This window comes from Neophocaena asiaeorientalis, unplaced genomic scaffold, assembly GCF_003031525.2.
Source record: "Neophocaena asiaeorientalis asiaeorientalis breed wild unplaced genomic scaffold, Neophocaena_asiaeorientalis_V1.1 scaffold116, whole genome shotgun sequence".
NCBI lineage: Eukaryota > Metazoa > Chordata > Mammalia > Artiodactyla > Phocoenidae > Neophocaena > Neophocaena asiaeorientalis.
The window spans coordinates 941,594-963,924 of record NW_020174561.1 but is presented as its reverse complement, the minus strand read 5'-3'; the positions used below and the strand labels follow the sequence as shown (position 1 = coordinate 963,924).

Sequence of the window (22,331 nt, the reverse complement as noted above, 5' to 3'; positions counted from 1 at the left end):
TTTTTTTTTGCGGTACGCAGGCCTCCCACTGTTGTGGCCTCTCCCGTCGCGGAGCAACAGGCTCCGGACGCGCAGGCTCAGCGGCCATGTACGGGCTCTTTCTTGAAGTCCGATTAGATAGAGTCCTTGTGGCAGCCACAGAGAAGGTTCAAAATCACACAGAGACACAGACCAAACAGTGCAAGCACCTCACCTCCCACTCTGTCTTCTATTCCCAATTCAGTTGGAAATGAGTCTCTTCTTTCCACTGCCACAAGTCAAGCCCCCATATTTCTCACCTGTATTTCTTCAATAATCTTATCATCGTCTTTTTACTTATCCTTGCACACGACAACTCAGCTGACTCACCACTGGCAGAGAAATCTCACAAAATGGGACTGTGTTGAGAATCCAGCCATGCTCAGAAAGATTCAAATGTACTCAAGTCCCTCACAAATGAAGTACCAACTTGGCATAAGTTCCATGTCGAATGGCTGCCAATTATCTGATGAGCCTTATTTTGTAGATAACCATATAATTTATTGCTCTCACTGGGAAATACATTTTCAGAGTAAAAGGAGTGCTATTAACAACGGGGCAAATCGGGACATATGGTCACCCAGCTCTCCCTGTGATGTGTCAAATTCAGAACTGCTCTTTAGTCACAGATTTTACACACAATGCCCTGACTTACCCTTTTCTGAAAGTTTAAACCCACTGCTCCTTTTGCCTGGAAGATGGCTTCCATCTGTTTCTCTCTACCCTTTGAGGTCGATTTAATCCCCACGTCCTCATGGAGACTTTCTCAGTCTCTCAGGAGGACAGGCTCCCTTCCTTCTTTCTCCATCCCTGGCCCCAAGACTTCATTCTAGGCACTTCGCCTGCATTATGTTCCTCTGCTTTGTACCTGACCTCTATGTGCTTGGGTTGGCTCCATACTTGACCCTAAACAACTTCTTACTCATCTTTGCATATTTCTAAACACCAAGCAAAAGTCCTTGTGTATAGCAAGCATTTCAAAATGCAATCACCAGCTGATAATTAAATTGTGACCCTTAAAAATTATTTATTTAGTAATGGCATTAACCCTAAAGAGGAGGAAATTCATAAAGCGTTTGTGACAACCAAAGATCTTGAGTCATTTAAACAAATTCAAAATCACTCACCCATTTCTGTATCTAAAAGATTTTCTCAAAGTACATATGACACACCCAAAGTCCCTTAGAGAAGGTATATTCATGTTGTCTTAGAAAATTTTTCCTGAGACTTTTACTTAAACCATTCTATATGCAATGATTTCTATTTTTATTATAGATTAGTTTATTAAAAAATAAAACCTAAGTATTAAATAAAATTAAAACCCTGCATCACCAATCTCCCTATATCCTAATGCTATTCTATAGAGTTAACAAGTTTGAACAGGTTTTATTATTTATCTATATATTTTATATATCTAGTTATTTATTTGCTGCTGTTTAAATAATGCACTTATATCTCTTGAGTTACCAATTTTAGATTATATTTGTTGACTACTCACAGTAAAAGGTGAGTGATTGAGGTCCTTACACAACTTCCCTCTCTATTGCCCATCCTTAAGCACCTCTCAATTTTTAAAAAATTATATTAATACTATTTTTAATTTATCAAGTTTATAATATTTACATTCACTTCAGTGGATAAATTAACATTTCTGTGTTTTGTTCCTAGATGCCTTCTAAGTGTAAGACCAATACAGAAAGCAATTTCAGTATTATGGCTACTAAATACTATTCCCTTCAGATTCATCCAAGTATCATGACTGGACTCACAGAGAAGGGATAAATATAATTATTAAAATCCTGCCTTTTAAAGGGCAATTAGACACTAGGGTCTAATATATCTTTTACAATTGCTTTTAAAATTTCTTCGTTTTTTTCTAGGTCATATGCGATTGCCAATGTTATCCATCTCATATCAGATATGCTTTTTTATTTTGTTGGATTATACCTAGAATAATTCATAGATAAGCTACGTAGGCACCAGGTTTTCTGAGCCACATTCATTTTCAGCCTCACATTATAGTTTGGCTGGTTCTATAGTGTTACTTCTCCCTCAGAAAGTCTTGGCTCATTGCCTTCTAGAATCCAGGGAGGCACATGAGGTCCAGTTTTCATTCCTTATAGGAGTAGTCCCACCCCAACCCCCAACCAAAAAAAAAAAAAACTCATAGAATGTTCTCTTGGTTAGTAAAATTTTACTAAGATGTGTGCCCCTTTCAGTTTTAAGAGCTGCCTGTCTTCAGTTTGTGAAACTTTTCTTTTTTTTTTTTAGATAATTTATTCCCCTTCTTGTTCTCTTTCTTCTTCTCAGATGTTTTTTAGATATATGTTGGGATCCTGGGTCTAGCTTAATGTGTTCGAAATGTGCCTCATATTTTCTTTTTTTCACTTTTCTCTTTGGTTTTACCTTTTATTTTATCCTGCATCACTCTGGTCTTTAGCCCTAGGCACCCCATGTTTAAGATGTTCAGCTTTTTATTTTCACGTTCATAATTTTAATTACTAGGGTCATTTTCTTATTCTCTGATTGGTCTGTTCCATGGCCACCTATATATATATGTGTGTATGTTCAATATTCTCTTGAATTTTTTCTTGAAGAGATGCTAATTAAAATTCTATTTAAAAAATTCTCTTACATTTTCTGAATCACCTCTGGCTTTGTTTTTATTGTGTGTGTGTATGTATGTTTGTCTTTTTAAATTATGCTATTGGGTTTCTTCAGCTATTGTGACATCTTTGGTTGTTGATGTATAATTATGATTGAAGGGTCAGGTTGATTGATAAGGATTACTGGTGGGGTGCATTTTCCTTGGATGGACGGGCAGACTATGGACCTGTGTAAATTAGTGAGTTTCATCTGATTGGCTTCTCTTAAAGATGCATGGATACAGGCAAGCAAGCAGACTGGGGACCCACCCCTGGAGAAACTTATTCTAAGAGTGGAGAAATTTATTATAGTTCTATCTTATATAGAAACTGCATTTCCTGTTTCCCACCTGTCTATGGCTGTCTGAAATAAAATTACTTCAAATTCTGCTGTTTTCCTTTAATTGCCTTGTGCCCACACTAGGAGTATAAGATAATCTCACCATCAGATAAGTCCTATTCTTTAGAGTAGAATTCTGTAATTTTAACCTAAGCTCTCTCTACACATAAGGTTAGAGCAGAAGGGAGAAGCGAGGGGACCAACTGGCCCAGCTATTTTGAAATTCAGCTCTTTAAATAATTTTCCTGATGGTCACTTCAAGGCCTGCTTCAAGTCTTCATGTTGACTTTAGGTTTAGAAATTATTTGGTATTTTCATAGTAAGAATCATTTATGTCTCTTGAGCTGTTCTCTCCCTCTTCTAATTTCTCTGTAAGTCAGGCCCACTCCACCTTTATTTTTCAGGATTTTCTCAAATTGTTTTACCTACTGTTGGCTCCAAAAATATACAGGCATAACTTGTTCACTGCACTTTATTTTGTTGCAGTTTGCAGATATTGCATTTTTTACAAATGGAAGGTTTGTGGCAACCCTGCATCAAACAAGTCTGTTGGCACCGTTTTTTCAATAGTATTTACTCACTTCATATCTCTGTGTCATATTTTGGTAATTCTTACAATATTTCAAACTTTTTCACTATTATTTGTTATGATAATCTGTGATCAGTGATCTTTGATGTTACTATTGTAATTGTCTTGGGACACCACAAACCACACCCATATAAGACAGAGAACTTATATCGATACATGTATGTGTTCTGACTGCTCCACCAAGCAGCCCAGCCATTCCCCTGACTCTCTCCCTCTCCTCAGGCCTCCCTATTCCCTGAGACACGACAATACTGAAATTAGGCCAATTAATAACCCTACAATGGCCTCTAAGTGATCAAGTAAAAGGAAGAGTTGCAAGTCTCTCACTTTAAATCAAAAGCTAGAAATGATTAAGCTGAGTGAGGATGCCATGTCGAAAGCCAAGAGAGACCAAAAGCTAGATCTCTTGTGCCAAACAATTAGCCAAGTTGTGAATGCAAAAGAAAAGTTCTTGAAAGAAATTAAAAGTGCTACTCTAGTGAATACACAAATGATAAGAAAGTTAAACAGCCTAACTGTTGATATGGAGAAAGTTTTCGTGGTCCCCATAAAAGATCTAACCAGCCACAACATTCCCTGAAGCCAAGGCCTAACCCAGAGTGAGACCCTAACTCTCTTATATTCTATTAATGCTGAGAGAGGTTAGGAGGCTGCAGAAGGGAAGTTTGAAGCTAGCAGAGGTTGGCTCATGAGGTTTAAGGAGAATATTGGAAGAAGATGCCATCTCGGACTTTTCATAGCTACAGAAGAGAAGTCAATGCCTGGCTTCAAAGCTTCAAAGCACAGACTGAATCTCTTGTCAGGGACTAATGCAGCTGTTGACTTTAAGTTGAAGCCAGTGCTCGCTTACCATTCTAAAAACCCTAGGGCCCTTAAGAATGATGCTAAATCTACTCTGAAGCCGTGCTCTGTAAGTGGAACAACGGAGCCTGGATGACAGAAAACCTGTTTACAACTTGGCTTACTGAATATCTTAAGCTGACTGTTGACGCCTACTGCTCAGAAAAAAAAGACTCCTTTCAAAATATTACTGCTCATTGACTATAAACCTGGTCACCCAAGAGCGCTGATGGAGATGTACAAGGAGATTAATGTTATTTTCTTACCTGCTAACACAACATCCATTCTGCAGCCCATGAATCATGGAGTAATTTCGACTTTCAAGTCTTATTATTTAAGAAATATATTTCATAAGGCTATAGCTGCCATAGATAATGATTCCTCTGATGGATCTGGAAAAAGTAAATTGAAAACCTTCTGAAAAGGATTCACCATTCCAGATGCCATTGAGAACAGTCCTGATTCATGGGAATAGGTCAAAATATCAGCATTAACAGGAGTGTGGAAGAAGTGGATTCCAACTCTCATGGATGACTTGGGATGCGAGTTCAAGACTGCAGTGGAGGAAGTAACTGAAGATGTGGTGGAAATGGCAAGAGCAGTCAAATTAGAAGTGGAGCCTGAAGAGATGAATGAATTGCTACAATCCTGTGTTAAAACTTTAATGGCCAAGGAGTTGCTTCTTATGGATGAGCAAAGAAAGTGGTTTCTTGAGATGAAATCTACTCCTGGTGAAGATGCTATGAAGATTTTTGAAATGACAACAAAAGATTTAGAATACTGCATAAATTTAATTGATAAAGCAGCAGCAGGGTTTGAGAAGATTGACTCTGATTTTGAAATAAGTTCTACCCCGAGTTAAAAAGCTATCAAACAGCATTGAAAGGAAGAGTGAATCAATGAGGCAAACTTCAGGGCTTTCTTATTTTAAGAAATTTCCACAGCTCCACCCCGACCTTCAGCAGCCATCACCCTGCTCAGCCAGGAGCAATGAAAATCAAGGCAAGACCTTCTGCCAGACAAAAGATATGATTCTCTGAAGGCTCCAGACGATAGCATTTTTTTAGCAATAAAGTATTTTAAATTAAATAATGTACATTCTTTTAGATACAATGCTATTGCACAGTTAACAGACTACAGTGTAGTATAAACATAAATTTTATTCACACTGGGAAACCAAAAATATCTCTGTGACTCGCCTTATGTTATTTGCTTCATCGTGGGGTTCTGGAACCAAACCCGCAATATCTCCGAGCTATGCCTATAATGACCCTCTCTCTCTATCTCTCTCCCTCCCTCCCTCCCTTTCTCTCCCTCTCCCATCCCCCTTTTCTTCCCTTATTTTCTTTTCCTTTTCTTTCCTTCTTCTTTTCGTTTCATTACCACCTTAGAGGCAATCGATATATATGTTTGTGCCAGCCCATATCTTGAACCAGAAGCCAGACTAAGTATTCTTTATATTTCTTTTAATGATGCAAATAAATCTGCTTTGCACTCATTTTAAATAGCCTGGAATTTATACTAATATTTGGTTAAATATTTATCTACACTTTGGGATGGGTGGTACTAATCCATGTGATACTGTATTTAGAGATTTAAAAAAATATTTCCCAACCCAAAAAATGTATATATGGTTACAGCCAAAAGGAACTATTTGCTTGCAATCTGCTCTTCCTGGCACCCTGTGTGCTCCATGAGATATAAGCAGCTACTGAATCATGGAAAATGCAATTTGAAGTTACATAAGTAAATTAGTCACTGTGTTCTGTACTATGAACAGTCTGGGATGTCATTCAAGTTCTGCCTATATAGAAAAAAAAATAAGTCTATTTGTATGGTATTCCTGCTAAGCATTTTGAAATAAAGTCATGGTCACTATGTCTCGGAAGATATTCACATTTTGGTCTTAATCAAATCTAGTTCTACAGCATTTCAAAGATATTAAGAAGGCCAAACCATTTTAGTGAGATATGTGAACTCTAGGACTAAATTCCCAGGTTGACTATCTAAACTGTCTAACTGATTAAATTATTGTAACTTGGGTATAGAAAATTCAAATCCTTTGTAAATTCAATTTCAATTAAAGAGAGAGAGAGAAATGTGCAAATACCACAATCTCATCAAATGTTTCAATTAAGTATCCCCAGGCCACACAGCTTCATCTGAGCCCCAAAAAAGTGGGATCATGGAATCTAAGCAAGGTTCATGGAGCAAATATTTCTTTGTGCTGTCCAGTTAGATAGGCATCCCCTCAAAGGGTTGCCCTAAATGTGTAAGTTGGTAATATTCTGCAGCAGTAATATGTAGCACAAAGGGAAAAAAGTTAATAAGCCTGGCTAAGGCAGCCTTCTCTAGAAGAGCTACTTAACAGATTTGCCTACACTGTGCCCTAGAATCTCCTTAATTTCATTTTTTTCTTCTATACCTTCACAAATATATCACTTTTACCGAGTGCATAAATGAGATCCTATAAATGTTTTCTTTTCCAGTTTTTTTTTTCTTTTTCCTTTTTTTATTTGGTTTTTCCTTCCAGAGTTGATTGTAACAGGCTGGTATGATTAATCTTGCCTGGACACAATCCACCATAATACCTGAAATAGTTCTGTAACCTGAGGTTCCTTTAAAGGAATCAGCTTCAAATGACTGTAAGTGAACAAGGAAAGAAAACGCTATAAGGTTTACAACAATTACAGACACACAAGATGGTTACTGATCATTGTTTCCATTTCCCTCCTTTCCACAGAAATGGAGAAAAGTTAGGAGACAGTTATGGTTGGTCTGATCTCTTCTGAAAATTACTTCCATTGCTATCTAGGTTATATTGACACTCTTACCACAGGTTTTCAGGCTGTTCTTTTCTCATCTGGACTATTCCTTAAAGCAGGGATTTTATTATTGTTTTCAGAACTACCTCTCACAACTCTTGTTAGAGTTATTCAACTTTTCAATTTTAACCCAAGTATTTCAGCAACTGCTTTCTGATGACACTTTCCTCTCCTCTAGTATTTTCTGCTAAATATATGGAGGCAGTTACATTACTGCCTCAGGAACAACACTCTCTTCTCTTTCTACCTAGTCCTTCAGATTCTTGTCTCCATCTTTAACTTTTGTAATCTTGTGTGCTCTACCCTCAGGCAAGCCCCTGTGTTTGCGAAAACATGTCTGGTTGGGATGCTCCACAGACAGCTGGAGAAACTGATGCAATTATCTGGATAATTTTAAATGCATTCAATCATTAAACAAATATTTTTGGAGAACCCATTCTGGGCACGGTTTTATGCTAGGTGTCAAGGAGATGATGGTGAGCAAAATAAAATAAGATCCCTGCCCGCGTGAAACACAGCCTAATTGTAATAACAGACAGTATCTATTGATTGCCTATTATGTGCTAAACACGCCTCATGACTCATAGCATATAACTCTCAGCAAAACTACCATGAGGTATCTATTCATACAAAAATACACCATAATGAGACGAGAGGATTTTTTAAGTCAATCATCTTCCTGCCCTTTCCTAGATGGTATGAACTCACGTCTGCTTTAGTTTGTGAATAGGGCTGGGCACAGATGGCAGGCAAATGCTTTATGCTGCTTTATATCTGAGTTTGCATTCCCCAGGAAATGTATTTCTATCTGCACAAATTTAGCCTCTTAACTGAATTTTCTCAGCTAGTTTAGCAGAGCTGCAGGATTTGAACCCACATCCTCCCACTCCAGAGCTTATGCTCTTCCTTACTCCACTCATTCACCTTATAATTGACAGAGTAAAAGAATAAGGGAGATACTTTTGACATGGCAAAGCACCTGGAAAACAGCATCAATTCTCCTTTGTGTTTTGTGTATTTTAGACAGAACTAAGGATAGCTATTAGAATTCCTTTTCATATTTCTCCTTAAATATTTAGCAGTCCTATATCAGAATAAGTGATACTGACAAAATTTTTAAAAAGAAATGTATTTGGCCCATCATTCAAAGGAGAAAACTTATTTTTCAGAAAAAAAAAAGTTGCAATGGGGATCACAATATGATGACTATATAAGGTTACCATTATGCCATATTCTAACTTAAATAATAAGCATTTTTATTATTATAGTATGTCATTATTGTGCAAGGGACTCTATTTACTCATTCAATAGGTATTTATTGAGAATATATTACATGAAAGTCTCTATGTTAAGAGATGCATTCATTCAGATATATATCAGACAAACATGGCTTACCCTCCATGAACTGATAAAGGATGACATTTGAAGGTGAGAGGAGGTGAGTGTGAGTATAGGGAGGGGTCTAAGATAACTCCAGGTTTTTTATTTAAGCTACTAAATTGAGGCTACACGACTTATCTGGAAGGTGAAAGAAGAAAGGCTGGTTTGGGACATATGGGGTGCTTGACAGTTGGGAGTTTTATTTTCTTTGCCGTTTTGAGGGTGTTTTGTTTTGTTTCCATCCTATGCTCTGGTTGAAGCACTGTGCTCCTTGGAGCTTGGCAGTGTCATAACCTTTGTCTGATTATCTAGACTTTACGAACCCAATTAGAGATGGTAAGATACGTATTTAAGAGATTTCTGCCATCCTAACAGCCCCTAACCATCCCTGAGGATTCTATTCCTGACTATTACATTAATTATATTTTAATTTTTTGTCTTTTCAAGCCAATTATGAAAGTTTGAGTTGGACCCTGTCTGTGCCGCAGTGTGTCTGCCCTTCCTTCACACCACCTTTTTATAGGAAAAAAGAAAGTGCATTTAAACTATGATTTAGTAAAATGCCGTAGTAGATATAAAGCTAATAAATGATGTCATTAAAATCTATAGGAAAAAACATGATTCATCTTGATTTTGAAATCGGAAAAAAAAGAATGTGGGAAAATTAAGTGGTGTTTTATCATTGGATGGAGACATACTTTGGAGAGTTGTCTGTCCTCATGAGTGCTACAAATGTCCCTTTATAACTTGATTTTACTCAGAGGTTTTCTAAAACATCTGTCTAAATTATTCAACTAATTTTACTTTTTATTCCTACTTCTCTTGTAATTTCAAAGAGACCTGTGTGGCTAGATGGGTTTTTTTCCTGTAGACATGACTCCATGAAACATAATTAAATGCATACTGGAAGAAATTTTGCTCTTCCGTGTTATAAATTCTATGTCACTGATGCATAGTTACAGGACGCACAGTTCTTTGCTTCGCTTTCTCGTCTCACATCTGACTCCTCACCATCTCCCCCTGCCCTTGAGCCTGATCTTCTCCCGCCCTGGAACCTGGCACTTGCTGGTGATGACAGGCATCAGGAAGCATTAGCTGGGAGACAGGCTGCGCCTTTGTACAAGGAAGGCTCGGGGATACTGACTGACATGGTTCAGTAATTAGCACAATGCTGGACACAATGCTCAATAAGGATCTGCTGAATTAATGGCTGTGTGTGTGCCTCCTGACTGTTGCACACACTTCAAGCTGATAACGTGGGGTTAACTGGCTGAGCATTGTAAAGGAGAATGTAGAACTGACCAGCTCTTCGGTCCTCCAAAGTCAATAAAACTTAGAGAAAGCCTGCCTTTAGAGATATACAAGTTGTATTCACTTTTAATATCTGTGTCAATAATTTTAGGAACATGAAAAAATAAACACCCTCAAACATTCTGTGTATTGTTTTGAGTAATTAAAGATACTTTGACAGAGAATAGCAGGAAGAAAATTTTAACGTGAAGTGTTAGGATGACACATAAGTGTATTACACAAAATACTTCAGTGGCAAATCTTAGCTACTTATCAAATAATAGCTCTTGATGCAAAGCTTGTCTAAATTCAGCAACTCCAAGCCTAACTACATAATTTGAGCACTTTCCAATGTTCTGAAAATTCCTAGAATTAGTGTTCCTTCTTGATTTCTTCACTCATTTCCACATTCAATCATATCATGAATACAAATAAATTCCAATTAACATATTTTATAAATCTGTCTTACAGTGTGTTTCTCTGACTTACTTTGATTGCACAAAGCTAAAAAAGAAAAAAGAATTCTGGCTAGCATTCAGTCATCTCTCTGGAGGCATTGATAGATCCACACCGATAAGTATGTACATACACTCCAGGTTTTCAGATGGATGTACAGCTCCCACAGGCCCAGCACTGGGCAGCCTCCAGCCCTGGCTTATTCATGTGTCCATTTCATCCTGAAACTCTTACTGTCTCCATCACTGCTCCTCAGGGGACAGCTGCAGAGTTCTTATCTGAGAGACAATGGTCATTTGTTTTTTTTTTCAGTTACCTTAAAAAAAACTTACTATAATGCATGTTTGCATTACTATGAAGGTGCCCAATAGCTTGATGTAGGACCACGATTTTATTTATTCTAAAAATTTCTTCTAAAAATTGAGTCACTGAAAGAGTTCCCTGAATAGAAATAACATCTTATTAGCATTTATATTTGCTCCCCCAGATCCTTGACGTCACAACATGAAAAGTAAGAGTAGACTGTCTTTTATAAAATGTAAAGGAAGAGAAAACAAAAGAAAAGGGAGTTAGATATCAGAACTCAGGAGATTTTGTTTGGTTAAATATTTGTTGTCTACAAGAAAACGAAATAAACTTCCTATGGCCCTCTCTAGATAAAACAATATGTTAAAAAAGACAGTTCTAGGTTCAAACACAAATACAAGTACCAGTTAGGTTGATGTTATCAATAATTCACATAATGTGGACATTTCTAGACACTGAAAAAACAATATTTTTCCCTGACTAGTCCAACTAACCATGTCAAAACAGAGCTAATAAACTTTGAGCGACACATCCCTTCCTATGTTAAATTTACAAGTTTGATCCTAATAAATTCCCATCTGTGTATGTCAAGATATAATGTTTTCTAGTGGTTAAGTTTCATGTCCCAAACTGTCTTAACTTTATTTTCCCGCCACGAGCATGGTCCTACGTAAAATATTCGTGGACTTTCATCAGGCCATTCAAGTCAAGAAAGGTCACAGGTCTGGAACCCATGGCAAGTTTGCTCTATTCAGCAGCAGGTTTGCTGAAGTACGTTTTTGGCTTTCAAAGTTGAAGACCACACTGATCGAGTAAGGGATGAATGCTTATACTAACGAGCTCTCCATGCCCTTGTTGAGTATTTTTTCCTCTGAATTAGTTGGCATTTTAAGAGTCATGTGGGACCTTACTTGGAATGTTAGAACCTAGGGAATATAATTCCCCCCTCCCCGGATGTTTTGACTTCCTCACAACTTCTGATGATGGAGGATGGAATAAGTTCTTCTTCTCTGAGAGAAGAACTTCCTCATATGCACATTAGGGCTGAAGAGCTGTCCCTTTAGAATGGTAGCATTTGCCTTTGTTTTTCAAACTGGTTGTCTCCATCACACCACCCAAACCTTGAGAGTCATGGTTAACGTTAGTTCTCTGCTTTTCTATACACAGAAGCACATACATCCAGTTCAGCATGTATTTCCTTTCACACACAGATGTTCTTTACATGCAGTGTTTGGTGTGGTGAAGTTAATGGAAGATTAGTAACAAAAGAAAATTATTTCAGGAAATTCAATTGATCTTCAACTTCTAAAAAAATATAAACTGCATTATATAATCGCCCATTGCTTCTTCTTTCATCCCTCACCACCATCCTCCACATATGGAAAAATAATAAGAATGGGAGCTAAAGAGAAATAGTACGACGGTTCAGATTGAATTAAGCCACTTAGTTTTTGCTGTTGCAGTTTGCTTCTGTGACTAAAACCATCATAATTATTAAGGAATAGCTATTAAGGAATAGCTTTTTCTGAGCGTAACGTTAGAACCGGCAAAGGAGGCATTTGTCACGCACTGAGAAACCTCTGGAATAGCTCAGCCCTGTGAATCATGTCTGCCCTTTCTCCCTTCCTCTTTTAACGTTTGGAAAACAACAGTTATGTTAGTCGATAACAGAACTGGGAAAAGGGACCCAGAAAGTGATGTGAGCTCTGTCAATCTTCCACCTTGCCAAGGAGGACACATTAAAGTGTTTTTCATGGAAAATCAGCCTTAGTCAACACATATTCAGAGCAAAGTGACCTTGAATATATATATAAAATACTGAAGCTTCTTGAGAGAATATAAGTGAACCAAAAAGAAAGAAGGGAAAGCATCCTAAAGGAAGAAGTTAAATCCAGGAAAAGGGTTGGCAATGCATTTCTTGCCACTTACCTTTTCTGCTGACTGGGCTGTACCAAAAAAGATGGGGATGAAAGCTAACCAAATGATGCAGGTGGTATACATGGTAAATCCAATAGGTTTGGCTTCATTGAAAGTCTCTGGAACTCCTCTTGTTTTAATGGCATAAACAGTACAAGTTACCATCAAGAGGATACTGTACCCTAGTGAACAAATGAGCGAGAGATCAGAGATGTCACACTTGAGCACTCCCCTGGCGTTCTCCGGGTCTAGAGTCCGCTGTTCTCCATAGTCAATGATGATGTGCGGTGGGTCCACAACAAACCAGACACACACTCCCAGGAGCTGGATGGAGATCAGGCTGAAGGTGATCACCAGCTGGGATGCTGGACTGATAAACTTGGGTGCTGTGACAGATTTCTTCCCCTGCTCGAATATTCGGTGGATTCGGTTTGTTTTGGTAAGAAGGGCTGCATAGCTGAAACACATGCCGAGTCCTAGGAAGATCCGTCGGAAGGAGCAGATGATTGTATCTGGTGCTGCAATCATTAAAAAGGTGATTGAATAACAGAGAAAAATCCCCGTTAGGAGCACGTAACTAAGTTCGCGTCCCGAAGCCCTCACAATAGGTGTGTCGTTATAGCGGACAAAGGTCACGATCACAAAGGTGGTGGCGATGATTCCCAAAATGGCAACGAACACAGGCACCACAGCCCAGGGGGAATGCCACTCCAGTTTGATGATGGGGATGAGCTGACAGCCTGTGCGGTTGATGTTTGGTCTCTGATCCAAAGGGCAGAGTTCACAGGAGAGCTCATCCACCTGGTAGTTGTAACCTTCACAGCGCTCGCAGTGCCAGCAGCAAGGAACTCCTTTCACTGTTTTCTTCCTCTCCCCGGGCTTACAGGGCAGGCTGCAGACAGACGCTGGGTGAGTGTGTTCTCTATTGGCCCACTGCATGTCTTCCACCTGTGGGTATAAAATATTAATGAGCCTTCCATTTGTCCCCCATTTATAATATCCTAATCCTAGCCACAGGTTTGTAATAAGTCACTGAATGCTGACAGTACAGTTTACCATAATAAGAGCCCAGAGTTTCTTTCCCTAATATTGACTTTATGAAAGTGCTAAATGATTGGGTCCAATAAATCATTCACATCATCAACTTGATGAATGTCATTACGTTCCATTTACCTCCTTGGTGTTGACCAATCTGACATTTGGAGAAAGATTTATTGGCCCAAACAGTTTTAAAACAGAAAAAAAAATAAGTCCCATGGAAAAACGTGTTAGAGCTAAGCTCAGATATAAATGCCAGAATCCCTGAAACACTGGCTAGGCTATAAACACACATAGAAATGGTGATCCAAGTCTTTCCACCGTATCTGGGGAAATGCAAATCTCACTGCGTCAATTTTGAAAGGAAATGGCAAAATTAGCTACTTTAATCTCTGACACTTCTCATATTAATGTTTTTGCCTGTTTAAGCTTAAAATTCACTTATTCCCCCACTCTTGCATTTTCACATTGTGGAAAAGACCGTGCTGAGTGAGATAGCTTGATGGTTATGTTTTCCATTGAACAAAAGTAGGCTTAAAGCAGTGAAATGGGCACAAATGAGCGAGTTCCCCTGCTGAGATCTCTCTCTGCTTCGGGGCCTTAAAAGTTCCATCGTACTCTTTTGAATTAGATCACAGAATACCTCTATTAAAACAAACTTGTTATTTTAAGGGAATTTTGCCAATCATTGACCTCTTTCCTTAAATTTGTTTACTAAAGGCTCTGGACCCAATTCCAACGTGAGGGGGCAAGGGAAGTGGGGTTTCCCATACCACCAAGCAATCCTTGGACACCAGCTGGGTATCCTACAAGTCAAATCAGTTCTGACACTATCACCTGGAAATAGCATCAGATCCCACAGAATGCTAACAGGACAAACCAGAAATTATGGATCATAGGAGAAAACTCATTATGAAAAGCTACTACTATATAAAAGGTAAGCTCTATGAATGGAAGGATTTTGTTCACTGATGTGAACAAACAGTGATTGACACACAATTTGTCGTCAAATATTTATTGAATTTGTGAGCAAGGAAGGACAGGAAGGGCACCCCTGAGGAAGAAGGAGTCAACTTGGCTTCTAGAAATAAAGTATAGCTCAAAGAGGCACAGAGAGGAGAGCTAAAGGAATGTTTTTTTAAAAAATAAATAAAACAAAAAACTTATTTTCCCAAGACCAGCTCTATAAAAGCCCAAAAGAAAAATTACCATTTGCTGTGACAGTCTGGCTCCAAGATGGCCCCCAATAACTTTACCTCCTGGAACCATGCACTCATGGAGTCCTCTCCCACTTTAAATAGGGCTGAATTATGTAAACAATAATATATTCCAGAAATGACTGCATGTGGTTTCTGAGGCTAGGTCATAAATGACACTTGAGCCTGTGCCTTGGTCTCTCTTGGACTGCTCACTCCTGGGAGAGAACCAGACTGTCATGAGAGCTCTCAAGCAGCCCTATGGAAAGGAACTGAGGCTTCTTGCCCACAGTCAGCACCCGCTTGCCATGCATGTGAGGGAGCCACCTAGACAGTGAATCGTCTGGCTCCAGTCAAGCCTTTAGATGACTGCAGCCCCAGCTGACACCTTGACCGCAACCTCATGCGAGACCCTGAGCCAGAACAACCCAGCTGAGCTGCTTCTGAATGTCCAATCTACAGGAACTGTGTGAGATGATAAGTGTTTTATTGTCGTAAGCTGCTAAATATGGAGTTATTTGTTACACAGCAATAGGAAACTAATGCAGCTCAAATTAAGCTTACTTACCCATTCTGTGACCACCACCAGTATAGTAGTCTACTGAGAATCAACTGAGAAGGTAGTGGCGACTATCTTATACCAAAAACATGCCCCAAAGTGTCTAGTGTCAGCAATATTCTATCATCACTCTTAAGGTTGCCTCCCTTTTGGGAACTATGTGACTGAGATTGTTCTCATAAATAGATCTATTGCTAAAGGATGCTTTCCTTTCTTGAATGTGGGGTGAATAGTGGAGGGCAGAGAATTGTAGCCTCGAAGTTCAACACTTGCTGAGGGCTATCAGATCTCCCCCAGGTGGAGTAGATAATTCATGCATGTTTAATTTCAAATATCCTCCCTTGAGAAAGTAGATGGTACTTCATGTGTCCTAAGGGCACCCAAGACTATTAGCTCTACCTTGTCTCTTCACCACAAAGGAAAAGCAATCTATCATAACCCTGTTAATTTTCTATTAGGTTTTAATGATTTAGAAAAGTTATTTTATTTATGTATAAGGTTCCATTAGGTAAGAAAAAAAAGTTAAATTGAAAGTGGCTTCTCTCAAAAATATTGAGAAAAATGAAATGCTCCACTTGAGTGGCTAAAATATTGATTTTATACCCTAATGGATTCTTATATAAGATAATAAAATACTTTCTGTGCAGGTTATGTTTCAAAGCTAGTTATTGTAAAACCAAAATTGCATTTTGTTTGGGGCTTCTATAGATTTATAATGTTACCGTTAAAAAAAACAAAAGGCAGTAAAAAAAAAATCTCAGAAACATTAAATTTCAAGTTTGGTAGAGACCTTAAAGGTCAGCTTGTCTACCCACATGTCTAATTTTTTAATTCTCAATACACTTTATTTTCTATAAGGAAATAAGACTTATTAACAAAGAAATATATCCAAATCTGATAGGCCTCATTACGGAGGATAAATATTCATCATTTATAAGCTAAGTACTACATTTTCTTGATCAGTTTCCTGAATACTAAACTAGTGGAAAAATGTTTTTCATAAATAAAAATTAAAGTTATAAGATAATGAAAAATACCACAATTTTTTAACAGTTGTAAATTTTCTTTAGTAAAAACAGTATAGTCAAGCCATATGTGTTACATTTTTTGATATAATGGAGAAAACTTATGTATGTTTCAGTAAACATGTTAAACATACATGACTACATTTTCATCAAGGAATCTATTTATGTATAACTGTACTGTGTTTTGATGTCATAGTTGAAGTCTGGGAACCAACCAATATCCACCCCAAGGAAGAACAAGTAGTGAACACTTGAGTCAGGATCTTATAAATACATTAGTATTTGAGACACATAATTTATTTTGGATATGTTGCTAAATTAAAAATACTACTACTCGGGCTTCCCTGGTGGCGCAGTGGTTGAGAGTCTGCCTGCCGATGCAGGGGACACAGGTTCGTGCCCCGGTCCGGGAAGATCCCGCGTGCCGCGGAGCGGCTGGGCCCGTGAGCCATGGCCGCTGAGCCTGCGCGTCCGGAGCCTGTGCTCTGCAACGGGAGAGGCCACAACAGTGAGAGGCCCACGTAACGCAAAAAAAAAAAAAAAAAAAATACTACCACTTGAGAGTACATTAAACTTCCTATTTTTCACAACTGTGCTACAAAGCATCAACAAATATCATTCAGCTCTCTTGCTTTGCTATATTAACAAAGAATACCATCTTTCATAATGCGTAAAAAGAGAAGCCATATCCATACATTTAAAACATGTGTCTTCCTCTCCTTTGGCATTATTCTGATATTAGGATGTTTTCTGTCTAAAACATGTGTTCTAACAAATGGATGATAGTTATATAGATAGACCTTCTAGGGATAAAACCATAGCCCATTCCTGTCTTGACAATGTTCACCAATAGTGATTCATTCTGTAGGCTCCAATCCAGTACATTTCATAGAATGTGAGCCATCAACTGGCTTCTGCTGTCAAATTCTACTATTACTGCAGACAAATATACCAGCAACCACAAAACCAAAACTTTCTGAGTGAATGTGCTTACATTTTTTCATCTTTAATCTTCCCAGACCAATCAACCTAGAGTAATGCTTCATAAATTAAAGACATTATTTTTTATAGAGTAATTTTCTTCTGTGTAGTTTTAATAACTCCTGAAAAAAAAAGGACTACAAGAATATTTCCCAATTAAATGCCCCACTATAATTAATCATTTCCAGTATTCACTACAAAATTCTCGCTCAATTTAATACCTCTATTACAGTGTTTTTCCCACATGTTAAGTGGTATGTTCAATGTTATGATTACTATACATGTGGGAAAATTTTAAATATAACAGTTAAAGATAATTGATATCTAGTCATACCATCCTTAACTAGCTCTTTTCATCTTGCTCTATAAATAAGCATAGTATTATAATCATTTTGGTGACTAGTTTGCCACTGCAGTATTCAGAAACCCAACGCTTCATCTGACTTATGTAACAGCAGATTGTACATGCAAGCATTTCCAGTGAAACTGGGCATCTTTTCAAAGGTTTACTCGTTAATTTCCATATAGTCAATAGTTTTAACAAGTGCACTTAATTAGCCTGAGTATTTAAAATGTCAAAATTTGGTATATTTTGTGAATCATACGATTCACGTATGAATGACTACATGTTGCACAATTGATTTGATAATGCAACTCAAAATACAGTTTCTCAATATATTAGTATACACATTCATATATATAAATATGTTTGTATATAGATATATATTGCTTCACTAATATTCATCCTTTCCTTTGGGTCATGCAAAGCTTTCTACTTCTGTTCAAAGTGGTAAGTAGGTTTAGTGTCCTTTGAAAAGAAAGTATGTGTGAGATGATTCTCAGATTGAAGTCCTAGTTTTATATGATATTACAGATCTACATAACCTTTAAAAATGCAAAGACTACTCTTATTTAAAAATACAATTTAAAATTTCATTTACAATAGTTTCAAAAATAAAATACTTAGGAATAAACTTAACAAGAAAAGTGCAAGAGTTTTTTTAACTAAAAACTACAAAATAGGGCTTCCCTGGTGGCACAGTGGTTGAGAGTCCACCTGCCGATGCAGGGGACACGGGTTCGTGCCCCGGTCCGGGAAGATCCCACATGCCATGGAGCGGCTGGGCCCGTGAGCCATGGCCGCTGAGCCTTCGCGTCTAGAGACTGTGCTCCGCAATGGGAGAGGCCACAGCAATGAGAGGCCTGCATACCGCAAAAAAAAAACCCAAAAAAAACTACAAGATATCATTTCAAGAAAGTTAAAGAAATGAATAAATGAAAAGAAATCCCAAGTTCATGGATCAAAAGATTTAACATTGCCAAGATGGAAATACAAAACTAATCAACAGATTCAACATAATCCCTATTAAAATCTTATCTGGCTTCTTTGCAGAAATCGACAAGTTGATCCTAAAATTCATATGGGAGTATAAGGGACCCAGAATAGACAAAATGATCTTAAAAGTGAAGAGTGAAGTTGGAAGATTCACACTTCCTGATTTTAAAACTTACTACAAAGCTGTAGTAATCAAGCAGCATGATACTGACATAAAGATAGACTAATTACTGAAATAAAATTGAGAGCCCAGAAATAACCTCTTATATGTATGGCCAATTGATTTTTGACAATGATGACAAGAAAATTCAATGGAGAAAAAATAGTCTTTTCAACAATGGTGCTGGGACAAGACATGACACCAAAAGAATAAGCAACAAAATAAAAATAAATAAATTAGACTTCATCAGTATTACTTTTGTGATTCAAAAGATGCCATTAGGAGAGTGAAAAGACAACCCACAGAGTGGACAAAAATATTTTCATGCCATATATCTGATAAGGAGCTTATATCCAGATTTTATTTTTTAAAACTCTTAGAATTAAACTGTTAAAAAGACATACAATCCAATTAAAAATAAGCAAATGAAGAGACATTTCTCAAAAAAAGACATATGAGTAGTCAATATGCACATGAAAAGATGTCTAACGTCATTAGTCATAAGAGAAATGCAAATCAAAACCATAGTACCCGCTAGAATGGTCATGATAAAAAATACAGACAGTATCAAGTGTTACTGAAGATGTGGAGAAAGTAAAACCCTCTACATTGTTGGTGGCAGTGTAAAATGGTGCAGTTATTTTGGACAATGGTTTGGCACTTTCTTAAAAAGTTAAGCACAGAATTGGCATATGACCTAGCAATTCCACTCCTAAGCAATTTTAATCTAAGAAAACTGGAGACGTATGTTCTCACAAAACTTTGTACATGAAAGTTCATAGCATCATGACTCATTAGAGCAAAAAAGCAGAAACAACCCAAATGTACATAAACAAAATGTGCTTTATCTATTCAACCAAATATTAAAAAGAAATAAAGTACTATTATATGCTATAAAATAGATGAACCTTGAAAATATGCTAAGTGAAAGAAGTCAGTCCCAAAGACCATATAGTGTGTGATTTTTTTTTTTTTTTGGCGGTACGCGGGCCTCTCACTGTTGTGGCGTCTCCCGTTGCGGAGCACAGGCTCTGGACGCGCAGGCTCAGCGGCCATGACTCACGGGCCCAGCCGCTCCGCGGCATGTGGGATCTTCCCGGACGGGGGCACGAACCCGTGTCCCCTGCATCGGCAGGCGGACTCTCAACCACTGCACCACCAGGGAAGCCCAGTGTGTGATTTTAATTTATATGAAATGTCCAGAATAGGCAAATCTATAGACAGACAGTAGATTGGTGACTGCTAGGGGTTAAGGAGGGAAGAGAATAGAGAGTTACTACTCAAGGGTACAGGATTTCTTGGGAGGTGATGAAAATGGTCTAAAATTAGTGGTAATGGATACACAAGTCTGTGAATATACTAAAAGCCACTGAATTATGTATTTTAAAATGGGCAAATTTTATGGCATTTGAATTATCTCAATAAAGCTGTTAGTTTTTAAATATTCAAACTATGTTGATACAGTCAGGAAGTATTAATACTCAGTCCTTCATTTGCTGTATAAAAAGACATATTGCATGTTCTAGACAAGGTTCGATGTGGGGATTCAGCAGAGACAAAGACATGGTTGCTGGCCTCCAGAGACAGTGCAAGTGGGGAAAGAGATAAGCAGAGGGCCAGTCACAGTTCAGTATGAAACTCCCCAAAAAGAAAAGGGGTGAGGAAATGGTACTGCTAAGAGGATCCAGCAGGGCCACCAAGCATAGGCTTCAGGGATGTGTGAACAGCAGCCTGAAGGATGTATAGGAGGTAAACCAGGGAAGGGGATCTCAAGCCAAAAAAGAAGAAGAAAAAAAAAAAGACATCAAGATTCACAGGTAAGAAGTCATAACAAACTGGAGAAACTAAAGGTATAAAGAATAGCAAAAGTATAAATAAAAGCACTGGGGGAATTGGTAAGAAGCAAGCTAGGGAACAGAGGTGATGCTAGATCGCGAAGAACCTTATAAGCCACTGAGAGTAATTTGGGTATTATCTTGAAGGTGGTAGCTGGGATCTTCTGAAGGGTTATAACAAGGATAGGGATGATGAGCTTTATTGTTTAGAAGAATTGCTGCGCTGCAAGGTAGAAGACTGAAGAAACCCAAGACTAGATATGGGTCAATCACCAATCACGCTGAGGCTGTTGCAAAATTCCAGATGAAAGGCAATGGTGACAGGAATCCAAAGAATGGCAGTGAGCATGAAGGATGTTGTAAGCAGCACCAGGTTTTGGTTTTTAGATTTTATTCTCAAGGCCATAGAGGATGTTTAAAGGATTTTAACCAAATGCATGATCACATGTAAAATATAAAACTTTATATAGGGCTTCCCTGGTGGCACAGTGGTTGAGAATCTGCCTGCTAATGCAGGGGACACGGGATCGAGCCCTAGTCTGGGAGGATCCCACATGCCGCGGAGCAACTAGGCCCGTGAGCCACAAATACTGAGCCTGCGCGTCTGGAGCCTGTGCTCCGCAACCACAACTAGAGAAAGCCCTCGCACAGAAACGAAGACCCAACACAGCAAAAATACATAAATAAAAATTAATAAATTCCTACCCCCAACATCTAAAAAAAAAACTTTATATAAATATGTAAAAAATATATTTTTTTCTTTTGGAGATCACTGTGATGAGATATCAGGGAAAAGAGTGATACAGAGGCAACGATAAGAAATAGGGGAATCATGTCATGATTCCAGGCAAAACAAGAGCCTGTGAACCGTTAGAGGAGGCGGTGATGAAGAAGATGGTCTGGATTTAAGATATAGTGAAGAAAATAGAGAGAAGGGTGGCAAGAGAAAAAAGAGGAACCAAACAATGTCATCCAAGCTTGTGTTTGAGAGTCATCCTTAGCATTACACTTACTTCAACCTCATGTCTGATTAATCACATGGCCAGACATGATCCTCCCCATGCCTAACTCCCAGGTAATTAGGTATCAACCCTCCTTAATCCCTTATTATACAACACACAGCACCTTGTAGTCTTCTTCAATGGCAATTTTACAGTATGTAATTATGCATTTATTTATTTGATTTTCTTTTTATTTAAATAAGAGATTTTCTGCATTTTAGATTATGTTCCTCAGAATCTCTTACAGGGTTTACACAAAATACATCTCACTGGGTCCCAGTTCTTAGATACTACAATTTAATAGGTCTGGAAAGGAACCTCAAGTTGGCACTTTTTTTTAGTATCTTTATTGGAGTATAATTGCTTTACAATTGTGTGTTAGTTTCTGCTGTATAACAAAGTGACCCAACTATACATATACATATATCCCCATATCTTCTCCCACTTGCATCTCCCTCCCACCCTCCTTATCCCACCCCTCTACTTGGTCACAAAGCACTGAGCTGATCTCCCTGGGCTATGCGGCTGCTTCCCCCTAGCTATCTATTTTACATTTGGTAGTGTATATGTATCCATGCCACTCTCTCACTTCGT

The 22,331-nt window shown here is 38.1% G+C and overlaps 1 protein-coding gene across 1 annotated transcript in view; it reads right to left on the bottom strand.

Annotated features, from left to right (window-relative positions):
• GRM8 (glutamate metabotropic receptor 8) overlaps positions 1–22,331 on the bottom strand; it is a 727,865-nt gene that overhangs the window by 72,628 nt on the left and 632,906 nt on the right. Inside the window, exon 8 of the mRNA XM_024757778.1 lies at positions 12,619–13,554. Coding sequence (XP_024613546.1) covers positions 12,619–13,554 — 936 coding nt within the window. The remainder of the gene's footprint in view (positions 1–12,618; positions 13,555–22,331) is intronic.